General features: G+C 43.1%; 1 protein-coding gene across 4 annotated transcripts; it reads right to left on the bottom strand.

The window, feature by feature from the left end:
- Nucleotides 1-1,488: 1,488 nt before the first annotated feature.
- LOC126537795 (uncharacterized) lies at nt 1,489-11,058 on the bottom strand. 4 transcript variants are annotated; one of them, XR_011893919.1, is made up of 5 exons: nt 10,506-11,058; nt 8,106-8,252; nt 7,081-7,149; nt 5,945-6,525; nt 1,489-3,628 (listed from the first exon to the last, which is right to left on the bottom strand). XR_011893919.1 is itself a non-coding variant. In XM_072287928.1 (5 exons), exons 2-5 carry the CDS (start codon nt 8,156-8,158, stop codon nt 3,516-3,518), a joined length of 312 nt encoding a protein of 103 aa, XP_072144029.1. In that variant the 5' UTR covers nt 8,159-8,252; nt 10,506-11,044; the 3' UTR covers nt 1,489-3,515. The 4 variants fall into 4 exon arrangements, 2 of the variants coding, with proteins under 2 accessions (XP_072144029.1, XP_072144030.1); XR_008613843.2 differs by having other exon boundaries at nt 8,110-8,252; XM_072287928.1 differs by having other exon boundaries at nt 5,945-6,025; nt 8,110-8,252; nt 10,506-11,044.
- Between the last annotated feature and the right edge of the window lie 4,442 nt (nt 11,059-15,500).

Here is a 15,500-nt window from a genome sequence, read left to right as displayed (position 1 = left end):
TTTGTATTAAGATACATTTCTGAATACGGGGGCTAGACATCTGCTTCTTCCAGAAAATGTCGAAAAAACGCCCGCCAAAACCAGGCACATTCGTAAACTTAACTAGGCAATACGAAGCTCCATAGAAAAAAATAAGAGTGGTATTAAAAGCTTTCAGTATTTTTCCTTACTCCAAAATAGTTGCGCTCTCGTGGCTTCACTGCACAGAGATAGTGCAGCGTTAGCTAGAAAGCATGAATTTCCTAACTCCATGCCAAAATAAGCTTGTAAAATTATTTAGGTGCTAGAATCCAGGGTTTGTAGCGATCCTTGAAAATCTTTTATTTCTAAAATGCCATTTTCAAGGCATTGAAAACCCTTGAATTTTTAGAAGTACTGGAAAGTCCTTAAACTTGTACACTTGGCTAGACTTAGCAGACATTGCCAAGCGCTTTTTTTCCCTTCTGTGACACTCTTTCGCATGTCACAGAAAATTGTCTCTGGAGGTAATAGAAGGAAAGCGACATCCTTAAAGTTGAAATTACAAAGGAGCTGCAGATACCAGTTTTATGCACATGGAACCGGCGACAAATGTGCTTGGAGGAGCAGAAGCAGGAAGCTCAACAGTTGAGGCATTCGAAGAGAAGCCGTGAAGAGTAAATTGAGAGCGACAGACACAATAAAAAGAAATTAGAAATGACTATTGCTTATTTGATGGTGAAAAAAGCTGAGGCAACAGATGACATCACATACACTGTCAAACCAAACAGTATTCAAAAACTGCAAATGTTGCAGGTCCAAGTAGTTAATTGTGCTATTGCAGAAAAACTTTGAGCGCTTTCTTGAAATGCTTCCTTGTGTGCGTTTAGTGGTGGGCAGTGAAAGGCAAATTAGTAGACTTTCAAATGCTTGAAATCACTGAAATGCGATTTGTTTTGTTTTCTTTTGTTTGCATTAAAGTTAACGGTGTTCTTGAACAAGTTATTGCCTGTCCAAACTACTACACACATTGCACGAGGTCCTTGAAGTTACTGTGTCGGGGCCTCGAAAGTCCTTGAAAACCATTTAATTTTTTTCTTCAATATTGCTACGAACCCAGTAGAACAACTGTCATGGAGTAAAAACCTTGGCTGAACAGGGGCTTATACACAGAGCACAGGAAGACTAGAAATGCAGTAGTAGGCATGGAGCCCCTGAAAAAAATGTGCCACATCCGCTCGTCTGCCTTATGTTTCTGCACTGACTGTCGCATTTTTAATAAAAGTGCACTTTCTGTTCTACTCCAATAAACGCAACATTATGAACTCCAGTGCGGGGCAGTCCTTCAGCCAGTGCAGAACTTTTTCTGTGCATTCGAGTCAGCTCTGTCATTTTTCCAGCATTGTAGTAGAAGATTTGTTAAACTGGTTTAGCAGAATATGAGCAGTATGCTCTTAAATTAGCTGTTTATTTGTATGCACAAGTGCAGGTCCTCAGTTTGGTTGCATGACAAATTGCCATACCTCAATAGATACAAGAAACAACTTTATTACAGTTTAATAAAATCCAAACAGTAATAATCACAACAATATAATGACATACATTTCTTTTGGTACGTATACAGCCCATGTCTTGGCAGTGTATAAATTCAACTATACACCGCAAGTACTGTGTCCTGACCACTATTATTCACATGTGTAAAACCATCACAGCAATTCAACAAATATCACAGTAATTAGTGACATACACTTTGTAACTGCTTTACATGAGCATAATGTATACAAATGGTCCCTGTGTACCTACACATGACTAGTGCCACACGAGTACTATTACTCACAGGTGTAAAACCAACAAAGCAGTTCTTTAAAAAATATCACAGCGCTTAGTGACGTACATGCTGTAACTCCCTTGTAGAAACTTAATACAAACACGTGAGGACACAGAAAGCTAGCAGTGGGCATACATGGGAATACCACCGCCTCAATACTAATTCACAAGTGTAAAACCAACCAAGCAGTTCTTTAAAGAATATCACAATGCTTAGTGACATACATTTTCTAACTAGCTTATATAAGCTTTATACAAACATGAGAACATACACAAAGCTAGCGGTGCACCCGCATAGAAGTGCGGCCATCTGAACACGATTATTTGCAAGTGTAAGCTCAACAGAACAGTTCGTTATAGTGCCGCACATTTTGTAACTGCCTTATACAAGCTTAGTGCAAGCACAAGAATGCAGAAAAATATAAATTAAAAACTTGCTCTATGCATACACAAACAGATCAACACAAATGGTAAACACCGCTTTGAAGACAAATGTGACTGTGGCAAAGCGCAGTGCTGTGCCGGTTGAAATTGCTACCCACAAAAGTATTGAGCAATGCTTAAACCACAGGCAATAAAGTGCTGAAAGACTGCGTCTCTAACGTAACTATTTTAATTCAAATTTCTTGAATATAGGGCTCGCTTGCAGATAAGGCATCTGATCCAACTGACCTGATTTTACACCTGCTACATGCATACAATGCACTCAGATATAACTGGTAATAATAATTATAAAAGGCATTTAAAAACTTGATAGTATGATGAAGATGCATGACTAGAAAAGTTCTGTCCCCCTCGTACTTGTTAAAAAGGTGTAAGTACAACACATGTTCTTTTTTTCAATTTTTGCATTAATGGACAGCCGGGAACCTCGAACCGACACAAAAAAAAGATACTGCTATGTTAATGGTGTTATGAATAATTTTTTGTGAAAGCTTTTTTACAGACAACTTGCAGTCTTGTTTCTGGAGGTTGAGCTGTATCTTGCAAAATAACTTGAAAAGTGGTCACATGGGAGCATGACACTATATCATAATGTTAGTTTCAGTTGACTCTCTTGCCCTACAAGTCGCTGCTCACTGTGGCCAGTGATGCAACAGCAGTGTCTGTGTGATTTTCATCACACTTCTGTCCTATGCCATTCTTACCAGAGTTGGCGGCACATAGATACCCAAATTTTGATAGTGTTGCTTTCTCAGGTGGCTGCTTTTGATTTGCTCAATATCAGTTGGCACTTCAGCTGCATCAAACTTCTTTTTTACCTCTTCAACAACAACATCAACAACAATCTTATGACACCTGTGTTGTCCTAGTTGCCTACAAAGACCAGTTAATCTAACAACAACACTGACAGTCTCTACTATCTTCTAATGGAGAAGATGTGTGTCCCACCATGTGTTCAACATTGTTGTGGCTATGTGGGCTGGCTGGGGAGGCAACAACTGTAATATGTTTTCATATGTTAAAGTGATGCTTGTACTGTGCTATAACACTTAACTTAGTCTTGCACTTGCTGCACAATAACACTGGCTCACAGTCGTGGTGAAAAGCTTTTGTATGTTGAGCAAATGAGTTGTATCCACTACAAAAAAAGTCAGTGATAGCACACATGTTGCTCTACCAGGCCTGGTGTGGTTCCTTCTGACACTGCTGCTGACGCGCTGCTGCTTGCCTCGTACACTGTTGCAGCTGCAGTAGACGTGGCAGTCTCTGTATCTATTGCTGCCGTGTCATCTGTCATGGTAACTTCCAAGTGGTACCGGGCTCACTTCTGCAACACAGATGTTGTTTGCCCCTTGAGGGCTCTCATGATCAGGGCCAATAATTTCGTAGGCATTGTCTCCTGCATAGAAGAACCAATAAGAACAGCATGAATGAATAAACATAGCTCTAAAAAGTACGGACATCAAGACTTAACCACAAACTTTGCACATAAGTGACCGGGCTTAATGAATAATACTTGCAGGAGGAGTTACACAATTGTTTGTGTATATTACAGTAAAGCCTCATCAGAAGATATTCAAGAGGCACGGGAAACATGTCTCTCGAAACCAAACATTTTGAGACACTGAGGAGCCAGACTAGATCACTTTATTATGCATCATCACTAAAGTATGTTTTGATATATCTGAAGGAATAAATGCTCAGGGTGGCTTAAAGGGCTCCTAAACCACTTCTCGACATTTTTTGAACATTTTAAGTAAACACGCGTATCGAAATCGGAATGCCGTCACGATCGACGAAGCCAAATGCCAGAGTGCGTAGCACTGCCGGAGCACCACAATATGAAGAAAATGACCCCGTGCGCCTCTCTGGACCTATCCTGCACCCCCCCGTTTGTCCTGACGTCACCAGGCTGTCTCTGATCATGTCACCAGTTTCCGGTGCTGTCGATTGGTCGAACGAAAGTGTACGACTGCTGACAAGGCCTGCAAGCAAATACACACACTCCTTCTTCCTCGTCGCGTTGCGCGCGATGCCATTGTGGGCAGCCAATGGGGGGCAAAGAAGAGAAACGCCAACAGAAGGGTCTCCCTATGAGGCTCCTCAACGCGAGTCACCATACAGTTCCGTTGTATTAGCGCCATCCCTCGCAGGACGACGGGCCAGCGCGGCAGCAACAGAGCTCGTTGGTGTTGGCCTGTCCCGTAACATTTGGAGGTGTACTAGGCAAGGAAAAGACGATACTGTCCATATGGCGTGTACCAGATGAAAGAGTAAAATGAGTGGGGACTACTTTTCGATAATCAAACACACGTAGCTCCACTATTACTGCACCGTTTCGAAAAATTATTGTGGCTACCTGTTCATTGCCTTATTGTGTAGAACTGCAACACCGCAACTAAATTTCAACCTCGGTGGTTTAGGGGCCCTTTAAAGAAGACATTCACAGCTTTTTAGTGACTGTAGATTGTGTTAGCTTCCTTCCCAACTTCTGGAATTTAAACACTTCACTTTGCAAGCCTTGTTGCTCGCAGTACCTTTGAGGTGCTCTTAGACGCTCGTCAGCTTCAACTGCCGACACTTTCTGCCCTGCACTGTCCTCGTTGCCCTCCTTTTCTGGTTCATGCTAAAAGAGACATGCGCGATTGACTTGTGTAAGGATTGCGTGATCTTTACGCCCTTCGGAGCACACAAGGTGCACAAAGTGAATGTGTGTGGGTTGTGTCCCTTCGAAGTAGTGAATACTTAAAAAGTCATCCTTAGTAACAAAGGTGTCTCTTGTATACAGTATTGTTAACGTGGCAAACATCGGAAAACCAACCAAACCATTTTCAGATGTCTCTTACAACCAAGTGCATCTTGTAATGAGATTCTACTGTACTGAATATTTTTCAGCTATGGATCATCTGCATGTACATATAGTCACAAAGACGCGTGGAATGGCGAATCGGGAAACAGTTCGTACTCTTACTTTTTGTCCCTAACATAAGCAGCTGATAACAATATGATAAAAAAGCAGGCAATGAGGCTAGAATGGAACATAATCCTTCAGCTCTAAACAGTTTTTTGGGCCCACATCATTCCCTCATATGACATAAGGAAACAACTTGATTGCAGTAATGGCTGCATGTGATCTGAGTTGATTGAAACAAACTATACGTAAGGTTGTCCTGTATGTAATTTTATCAGAGTGCTTTTTAGATGTCCTGCTGGTGATCCTGGCTGCGCGATTCTTCTCATGCTTTTTGGCACGATTCCTTTTTTTCCACTCCACTTTTTTTTCAGATTTTCTCCCCTTTCCCTTCCCCCTTGTGTAAAATAGCACACTTGAAGTATCAAATCTGTTGAACTAACGTGTGTATCAAACCTGTTAACATGTGTGCTTCTCTGTGGTCTGTGTTGTATTTTTGCGCTGCACAATTCAATTCAAGATGAAAGATGGAACGTCCCTGCCTTTAGTTTAATTGTGTGTGTGTGTGTGTGTGTGTATATGTCTCTCTCACGTTTTGAAATATATGTACATTCAGGAGTGCCTGCATGCCCTTCTCTCCTGCTCCTGTGACGAAAAGGAGAGCCTGTTTATGTACCATAGTAAAAAATTCAAAGGTTTTCGCTGTGCCCATTACATCCCTTATCATATGGATCTGTCACAATACAGAGTAGCAGTGGTCCATAATACTAGCCCATCCCAACATAATTATAAATTAACACATACCGACATGCTGCGAAACAGCTGTTGCAAAGCCGCTGGTGAAGGCAATTTCCGCAGCACTGCAGTGGTACAGCAGAGTTCCACCTGTATAGTGACAAATCCATATGCGTGTTAGCAACTCAGTAGTTGCTGATGGTTTCATAAGCTTTACACTACACAATAAAGTAATCTAGACAACTTTGTTGGAACAAATGCACATAATTAGGACACCACTTAAACACTAACACGATTAATTGCCCCCAATCTCTCACTCACTAAGGGATAATATTACTGAAACATCGGTGGAGAGCTCAGATTAACACAGCCCATAAAGGACAAGCGTTCTTTGAGGAAAACAGCTATAACAGCGGTTAGTTTCCTTGATCATTTTATGTGGTAGCTTTGATTTAAATGTCATGCAGTACTATAAAATACGAAGTGCCGCATTTCTAGCAGCAGAAGGCGTCGTCAGGCTCGTGGTACAACAGATTTTTGCACTGTTTGTCAGTGAGCCGACACATACAAAGAAAACCGAATTCACACATACATATACAGTGTCAAGTGCACTTCTCCTTCTGAAAACGCAGCCACCAGTTCCAATGGTGCTGAAAGGAAAGGTTATATAAAGTGTGAGACTGCATGGAACTGCCACTTATGACTGTAAATGTATGGTCTGCTGATTGCAGAGGTAGTCACATGCTATTTCTAGTCTCTTTTAGAAGCATTACTAAAGAACAAATTAAAATCTATTCATAAGTCACGAATTTCATGCATCCACAGTTTGGCTAAATAACCTGTGAGAAAAAGACATGTTTACCTGGAATAGCAACCTTTTTTCCTGCTGCAAAACTTTCCTTCGAATTAATGAAATAACTTTACAGCGTCATAATGCGCTTCTCGCAACTACTTGCCGGCAGTGGCGAGTTAGTGTTTATATCCGACTCATTGGGCGACAATACTGCCAAACACAAATGCTTCATGAACACGAGAACACGTCCCTCGCAGAGAATAGCAACCATATATGCCTCTGTGAGACATGATCGCACCTTTGTGGTCAAAATGTACATTAGAACGACATCACCATCTCATTAAAAAAAAAAGCCTCCGTACAAGGCAGCTGCCAACTGCATAATGTGAAATTGCAACTGATGTCCACTTACTGGTGGCCTGTGTTTGAGTCACTTTTCGCAGTTGACTGGGTGCTGAGAAATGCACGTCCTGGGTTGTCCCTGCAAAACATACAGGGTTATGTCAAATGTTGAAAATATATATATGCCGGCATTTCATCAGTCGCAAAACAAACGAGTAAACTAATAAACAACTGTAATGTAAACAGAGTACACATCATAAGATAGGCTGTCAACTGTTAATGCATTACGCAAAAAACCTAATGCATAGGGAAGACTATATGTATACACACGAAGCTGACAATTTAATTCGCTCTAGGTTTTTCCGTGCAGTATATTCAAATTATTATGTCTCGTGGTTAGAGCAAAATTAGTGTAAATTACGAACTAAATTATCTACCCTGGAAACTTTTCAATATGCACCTGTGCGCGCTTCGAACGAGTAGCGTTGTAAAATTTACGTACATGGCATTTAACATAGTTGCTGAACACGGATTTCCTTTGCCCTGTATCGTGTACAGTGAGCTACATATATCTGCCCCCCCCCCCCCTTTTTTGTACTAGCCATACTGCGTGCCACTGCACCTATACGCACGTCAATAAACCTCACGATACAGAAATAAAAAAAGCGCCAATCACCCATGCCTGCATGTTGTAGTGGGCCTAACCTAACCAAGCATGGGCTGTTGCTTTCTATAGTAAACACAGGCACCGTGCTCATTGCAAGTATGTATCATGTCGCTAAGCAAATATGCAATTTCATTGTACCACTATTTTTTTATCACATGGATATATGTGTTGAGAGGCAAGACAAAAAGCAGTCACTTCTCAGAACTAATCAGCTTTCTTAAAACACATTTTTAACTTTTCAATGACACTTGCTGCTATGTGTTTGTCTCCAGTGAGCATACTTGATTTGACTTTCCAATCAGAGACATTACATAAATATACCATGTTAAGATGACTGCCTGGAGCACGTGAGAATTTTCATCTTCGTGTAACATACTGTATCTTGATTTTGTTGGCATTTGGTCAAATGGTACACCCAATATACCCACATACTAGTTTTCTTGTCCAAATAACATGCCAATGTATTTTGATTTTTTGGCATTGGCTCCTCTACACTACGTGAAGTCGCGCTGCACTGGCTCTTTCACATCCTCGTGTCCTTGCAGCTGCCTTCTTGCGTTATATAAAGCGGGTGCCTGAAAAATATCGTATGCAAAAGTCAACACAAGGACATGGTGCAAAACAACATCAAGACAGTCAAGGCAATGGCAATAAAAAAGTCTTAGCTCTTAGTTTTCCTAGTGAAATGCATGCAAAACATCCAAATGACTGCAACAGTCAACTGCTAAACTAACTTCAATTTTTAGATTTAAGCAAAAAAACAAACCACAGTTCATCCTTGTTTTTCATGAATATTAGAATACTCCTGCTAATGAATAGAATATTGGTCATTTGCAGACGTCATAGGTCTGTCATGAGTCTGGTGTATCGCAAACACCACTTGTGACACATCTTAAGCACGTGCCCAGTGTGCCCCCCCACCCCCCCGCACCATGCCTGGTTGTGCCACTGCTGAAGCCATAATTTGAGGATTATAGCTGCAAACATGATGCTCAGTAGGGATGAAAATATTGTCCTTCAGCTCAATGGATATATGGATGTGCCTATAAAAAAGGGCAACAAGGCTTGTTATGGCAAGCTTACCCACATTTCAATACTAACAAGTTCACTGCGGCCTGCATCTAAGCTTACTAAAAGGCATGAACTTATTTTCATGCATGAGGTGCGCAGTGGAGTTCATTTTTGACAGACCCGACTACTGCTGCAGTTTGAAATCTAGCATTTTAGATTCTTCTAGGCATGTAAAGGTTGCAGTTAAACCGCAGTTATTAGTATATTACACCATCCTATTGTTCTGTGTACGACAGAATGGTAACACGGAATTAAAGCAACATTTTATTTTGATATTTTATTTCTCTACTAAAAATATTCAAGCGATAAACACATCATAATCTGCCATGCTATAGCAAAATGCACACATTACGCTTGTAACACCCAGAGGAAGGCTGATTTAGCTGTTCATATGACATAACTCTGACACGCCAACTCATATTAGCAAATGCACAGGCATGTCCAAAACAATAAGCGTATGCAAAGCGCCCCTGCAATTGTAATTCCACACAGCAGCCGTTATATTCGATGCCGATGCGTAACTAGCTGCTCGACAATTCACCGAGTTCGTAGACATAAGCATCCTTTCAGTTTCGCACCGTGCACGAAAACCGCAACAGGAGACAAAACCAGACCTATAATCACACCATTTCAACATGAGCAAAAACAGTTCAGTCTTAGGGATAAACACTGTGAGAGCGATTTAGTGCGCAACGGCGACGAGCGACAAAACGGGCCGTCGCTTGGACAGATGGCTCGGTTCTGGAAATCTAGAAATCGTCGCTCGTCGCCCAGAAGTGCTATGAGCGACTAGCCAATAGCGCGAAGCCGGAACTGGATGTACATACATCGCTCAAATACTACCGATTGTCGCGCGGAACAAGCAAATGATTCAATTTTTATACGTGCAAGGATAAGAACGTACTGCAAGACCTCCGGAAATATTTTATGCTACTTTTTATAGTAAAATACATCAACGTAAATTACTAAAGCACGCGTCACGCGTGACTGCAGCCCTCATGCCGGCAACACCGGGGAGGCGTCGCTCAAAATCGTCGCTCGCACGGAGTACGACTTGTAGGCGACGAGCGAACGCGACAGCCATCTCCGTCGCGTCGCTTGTAGCTGCCGCGCGCAAGATCGCTTATATTGGGTTTATACTTTTTTCATCATAAAACATGGATTCCTCATGCGTTTTCAGTAAGTTCAAGATAACGCGCCCAACTGACCTCTTGCAGCATGCAGCTGAATGCCTGCGGCAAAGTTTCTAACTAGCACTGGTGCTGCACGTAACTTCAGTGGTCGCAGATTCCCCCTGCGCGAGACACCGTCAAGCGCGCGGTTTATTTATAAAAAAAAAGCATGCTGCCAGCAAAATGACGGCTTCTGTTATGTGATTCCTTAGTTCAACAGCGTTCCGTACATAGTAGACTGCCAAACTGAATAAATTCAAACACGCAAAACGCACGCTAATCACGCTCCGCATAGGCTCGGAATCACGGGCTGGTGAACTAACCATTTTATGCGTCCTCTCGCCTGGCGTCTTATTGAACATACCATAGTTCTGGCAGCGTTTGCGATTTTTAAAGCTCTTACTGACAACGGCAAAGTGATAAAATCACATGCAGTTATCGCGACGACTGGCTTTTTCGATTGACATCAAGAGACAGCGCGTACGCCTAGCCCTTTGTCAATCGCGTCGGCTAAGCGCAGCGACAACTTCCTGGCGATAGCATGACATATACGGAGAATGTGCACCTAAGTTAGAATTCACTTACCGTGGAGGATTTGTTGTTATATCCAAGGCATGACGAACGACTGTCGTGTTTTCGTGGCGACGCGAGATGGCTGCCACACGATCTCCCTCGGCTGGCCTTTGCTCGCTGGATGGATCTACTTTCTCCAGTGCTGTGTTGTTCCGCGATCTTGAGCGCGCGCGCGCGCGGTGGAGCCACTCCGAGTGAAAAAGTAGAGCGCTCGCTACGCGTTCCTTTGAACTGCGGCGGCCTGTTCTCTTAGAAGCAAAACGATGTGTTCTTTGCTCAGCGTGCACGAATGATACATTGCCATGTTCGGGGCCAGCCACCTACAGTTGAAGCAGAAGATTACGCTACGTTTTGTTTTCTATTGCCGCAAGAGTCTCTCTTTTCTATTGTCGCAAGAGTCTTTTCACTCTCTCTCTCTGAAGGGGAGAGTGAAAAGCACATTTCACTCTCTCCTTGGTGACAGAGTGAACAATGCATTTCACTCTCCTCGACATTTTGCGAGAGTAAAACGACGCTTTGAAGAGTGAACCGGCAGCTTCACTCCTGCGATACCCTTCCTAGTTTTTAGAGTGTAGTGACTGCTGATCCAGATCATGAGAGTGAAATAATCAGAAGAATAAGAATGGGCTGGGGTGCGTTTGGCAGGCATTCGCAGATCATGAACAGCAGGTTGCCATTATCCCTCAAGAGAAAAGTGTATAACAGCTGTGTCTTACCAGTACTCACGTACGGGGCAGAAACCTGGAGGCTTACGAAAAGGGTTCTACTTAAATTGAGGACGACGCAACGAGCTATGGAAAGAAAAATGATAGGTGTAACGTTAAGGGATAAGAAAAGAGCAGATTGGGTGCGGGAACAAACGCACGTTAATGACATCTTAGTTGAAATCAAGAAAAAGAAATGGGCATGGGCAGGACATGTAATGAGGAGGGAAGATAACCGATGGTCATTAAGGGTTACGGACTGGATTCCGAGGGAAGGGAAGCGTAGCAGGGGGCGACAGAAAGTTAGGTGGGCAGATGAGATTAGGAAGTTTGGAGGGTCAACATGGCCACAATTAGTACATGACCGGGGTAGTTGGAGAAGTATGGGAGAGGCCTTTGCCCTGCAGTGGTCGTAATCAGGCTGATGATGATGATGATGATCATACAACTTCCAACAGGCGTAAATTTTAGGTTATTGAATACCTGAAGTCTATATTTGAGAGACTGAAAGGCTAATTTAGAGCCCCGCAGCGAATCCAATATTTATTTGTGTGACTGAAGTATACTGGAAGAGTGTTGCTTGTGTTAGTCATTCATCCTTCGCGTGCCTGACGTCAATTCAGTCCAGAAAGAAAGCAATTCACAGCTATTGCGCAATAATAATTTCGTGTTTGGTGCCGCTCAACATGTCTCCCCGCGTCAATACGAAAGCAACTGAATACGCGAAGTGTTAAGCTGTGCTTTCCTGTTACATAAAAAAGGCAATCTTTTCTATCTATGTTTAAAATTAGGATCCACTGACAGGCTTACACAAGTTGTGACAAAATATAATTTCCCACTCATATCCTTTAGAAATTGAAATGTTCACTAAAACTGACAGTGGAGTTATTTCGCGTAACATTACAACGTGGAGGGACGCAAAGTAAGAATAAATGAGATATAATAGATAATCATCCTATGTCCCCGGCTCCAGAAATGTTCTTATCCCTCTATCGGCCAGGCCTAGGAAGCAAATACGACGGCACTATATCGTTGTCCGGATACGAATAATCTGACTCGATCTGAGAAACTCAAACCTCCCCAAAGGACTGCCAATTAAATCAACGAAGCAACATAATTATCACCATGGCACTGAGAGCTTCCTCTATGCAGGTAGAAAGGCAGAGCAGCCGGAACCATCAAAAATGCTGAATACTGCATTCGAAATCCTAAGGGAAACGTGCCGAGTAAGAATATTGTATTTCTAAACTCAGAATTTTTTTCTACTGTCTTTTTTGTCGATTCGCCGCTTCTGCACCATGGAAGACACAAAAGCAGTCACCATCAACCGGCACCGACATGAAAGCCTCAAACCGATTTTCAATTACATTTTTTTTTACTTCGCATAAAACGTTCGGGAAGGGGGATTGTAGAGGGAGAATACACCCGAGACCCCGGTCGCTTTGCCGTCGGTACTTTCTCCATTATGGCGCCGTTCCGCGTCATTCAATTAGAGCTGCACGTTCGCGTAAGGAACCAAGCGTCTTATCGGTTAATACAAAGTATACGTCGTTGGCAAAAATCAACTTTAATGGAGTTTCTCTTACTAGAGCAAAACTTGAAATTGAAGTTGTGGCGCATGTTTTTTTTCGATTTTTTTTTTTTGCATTGAAGCCTTCGCTGCCTCTTTCTTCGACTTTTACACTGGTTGTGATTATGATGATGATGATGCTGTCCCTGTACTGTTTGCCGATCCGGGAGGTGGTTCAGACCGTGCATGTACTTGGCAGGGGCGTAGCAAAGAATAAATGCGGCGAGAGAAATTTTCCATTGCGTCGTTCGAATGCCCTCTGGAGCTCCCTGGGTGTCATTATAATACACTACTGACGGCTGTGCTTATCGGCGACTCAACCATTAGAAGCACTGCAGAAGCTGAAGCGCTTACCTTTGCACTAACGTGCAACAGTCCAGAGGGAAAGTAGACAGAATGGTAGCGAGTAGGTAGGGAGAGCAGGAAGAGAATGGGTAGGACCGATGGGCAGACAAGAAAAGGGAGAACAGTCGTGCCACTCATTTCTCGCTGCTCCTGCATATGGGCGGAGGGGGGGGGGGGGGAAGTCAATGTTAACGTAAGGCGTGGAAACGCAACTACTAAAGACGACGGTGGTTTTGGCCGAAGTAGATAAGTTTAAGTTGAAGGTGCGGTGGGGTACGTTTCTGATATTTTTGAAAAATAAACGCCCTGCAAATTTGCCAAGCATACAACTGACGTAGGACGCGCCGAGGCGAAGCAACATTAAAGAACCGTAGTGCCTAGGCGACATTACGGACGCGGCCGCACGTCAAATCAACGCTTCCATGCCCGCCGCGGTAGCTTTTCGGCTATGTCGCTACTCGAGCTCACGGATTCCATCCCAACCGCGGCAGCCGCATTTGGACTGATGCGAAATACAAAAACAATAGTTTACTTAGATATAGGTGTGCGTTAATGAAGCCCAGGGGGACCAAATTAAGCCGGAGTCTGCCAGTACGGCATACCTGATAATTCGATTGTTCTTTTGGCGCATATAGTCACATAGGTCAATAAAGCTTCGCACTTCAGCAGCGGTGGGATACGCTGTGTTAGGCAATTACAACGTTATCCTTCTCGAGCGTTATTAATAAATGTGTGCGACAATGCCTCAAGCAAACTCGTCTTGATGTGTGTTATGTGTACTACACAGGCAAACTGCAATGGTGCCTGTGTAGTAATAACTAAGTTAGAGAGGTGAGCTTTCCAGATAAGAACTGCTTCAGATGTGCTGCCAAAGTGACCTTTAATATCAGGCACCTACGTCCAAGCGGGGGCGAAGTTTAGGTGGCAGATAACAAATACTCGAAAACATGGGGAGCTATCCTACTTCCTGGTTCCTGGCCAATCTCTGAACTCAGTAAAGAAGTGCTTGTTCCATGTTTGGTAGGCATGCAGTGCTTCGACCACAGTAAAAAAAAATAAACTGTAGGCGGTGACGAACAAAAACACAAGTTGCAGCGCTTTAGCCAAGTGTACCCACACATTTAAAAATCGCCTATCCACAGGCTTGAAGAAGGTAGAATGTTTGTGCGGTTATAAGGCTAATATGTGAAGAAATATTAAAAGTGTTAAAAAAGGTAAAACTACAGGCTGCATAACGAGCGACAGAGTGCAAAATAATACGCGTAATGTTAACATAAAAAACGCAAGTATAGATTACAGATCAAGTGTGGGTGCGTGATATTCTACTTTCCATAAGGGCGAAGAAGTTGCGCAAAGTATGCCGTATGCGCCGAACGGCAGAGCGTTGGTGTATTAAGGAATCAGAACAGGCACCAAGGAATAGCAAGAAGGGGTCTTTGGCGGCAGAGCATTAGTAAGAGATACGATGTCGGGAAAGCACAAAATCTGTGCTTGGTTCACGTAGGATAACCGCCGTTGGTTACCTATATGTTGGCTGCCTAGTTATGGCCTGGTGTGTTTGTTTAGGCTTATCACGTTGGTGTTGAAGCAGGGCCTACGTTTAGAAAGATAAAAAGTTATGATTAAAAACGAATAGCATTATTTTGGGATACGTAGATCGCGTGAGTGGAATACCACCCCAGCCGCCGTGTTTTGATTTGAATACTGGTGCCCCGATGGCGACATAGTAAACACTTATGCGACCCTCTTTCGGACTATAAAAGATCATCAGAACTTATAGCGTACTGGAATATGAGGTCGTGCCCGATGGCATTTCGTAATCACAGCGGTGCCGCGCACTACCTCAAGTGGTCCACGCGGCACGTCTTAAGCTTTTGTAGGCCGGCTGACGATATTCATGCATTTGTTTCTTTCTTGCTTAGTTGTTTCTTTTCTTTACTATAGGTGCTTTTATTTTCGCTTTTGTGTTCGTTTTCAGCAACGTGGCGATGCTTTTAAGGAGGGGGTATTGCCGCGTGTACTTGTTTATTTCCCTCCGGTGATTGCTTTTCAGCGGCTGGCAAATGTTGAACGGTATTTGCAGGGCGCAGAACGCCCCTGCATGTGTGCGAAATTTCTCGAACCTTGTCGATAGTTCTATCCATTCTCTGTTATCATCAAACCTTTTGTAATCTGATTGAATGTGCGACGCTAATTGTGTAGTAATTTCTGGAAGGCACGCAGGCACTATTGATTACGCTGGAAGCATCGTCAAGAAATGCATAAAAACCGACGCGCTTGATCCTCACATCAAGTTTTCGATGAGCGTCGACTGTGTTCGCAGCTAGCGTTGTGTCCTAAACATCGCTTGCTTTTAGGAGAAAGGAGCGCAGGCTCCCCAATAAAAAG

This window comes from Dermacentor andersoni, chromosome 4, assembly GCF_023375885.2.
Source record: "Dermacentor andersoni chromosome 4, qqDerAnde1_hic_scaffold, whole genome shotgun sequence".
In the NCBI taxonomy this organism is placed as follows: domain Eukaryota; kingdom Metazoa; phylum Arthropoda; class Arachnida; order Ixodida; family Ixodidae; genus Dermacentor; species Dermacentor andersoni.
Note: the sequence above shows the minus strand (reverse complement) of the source record. Positions and strands in the feature narration are given on the sequence as shown.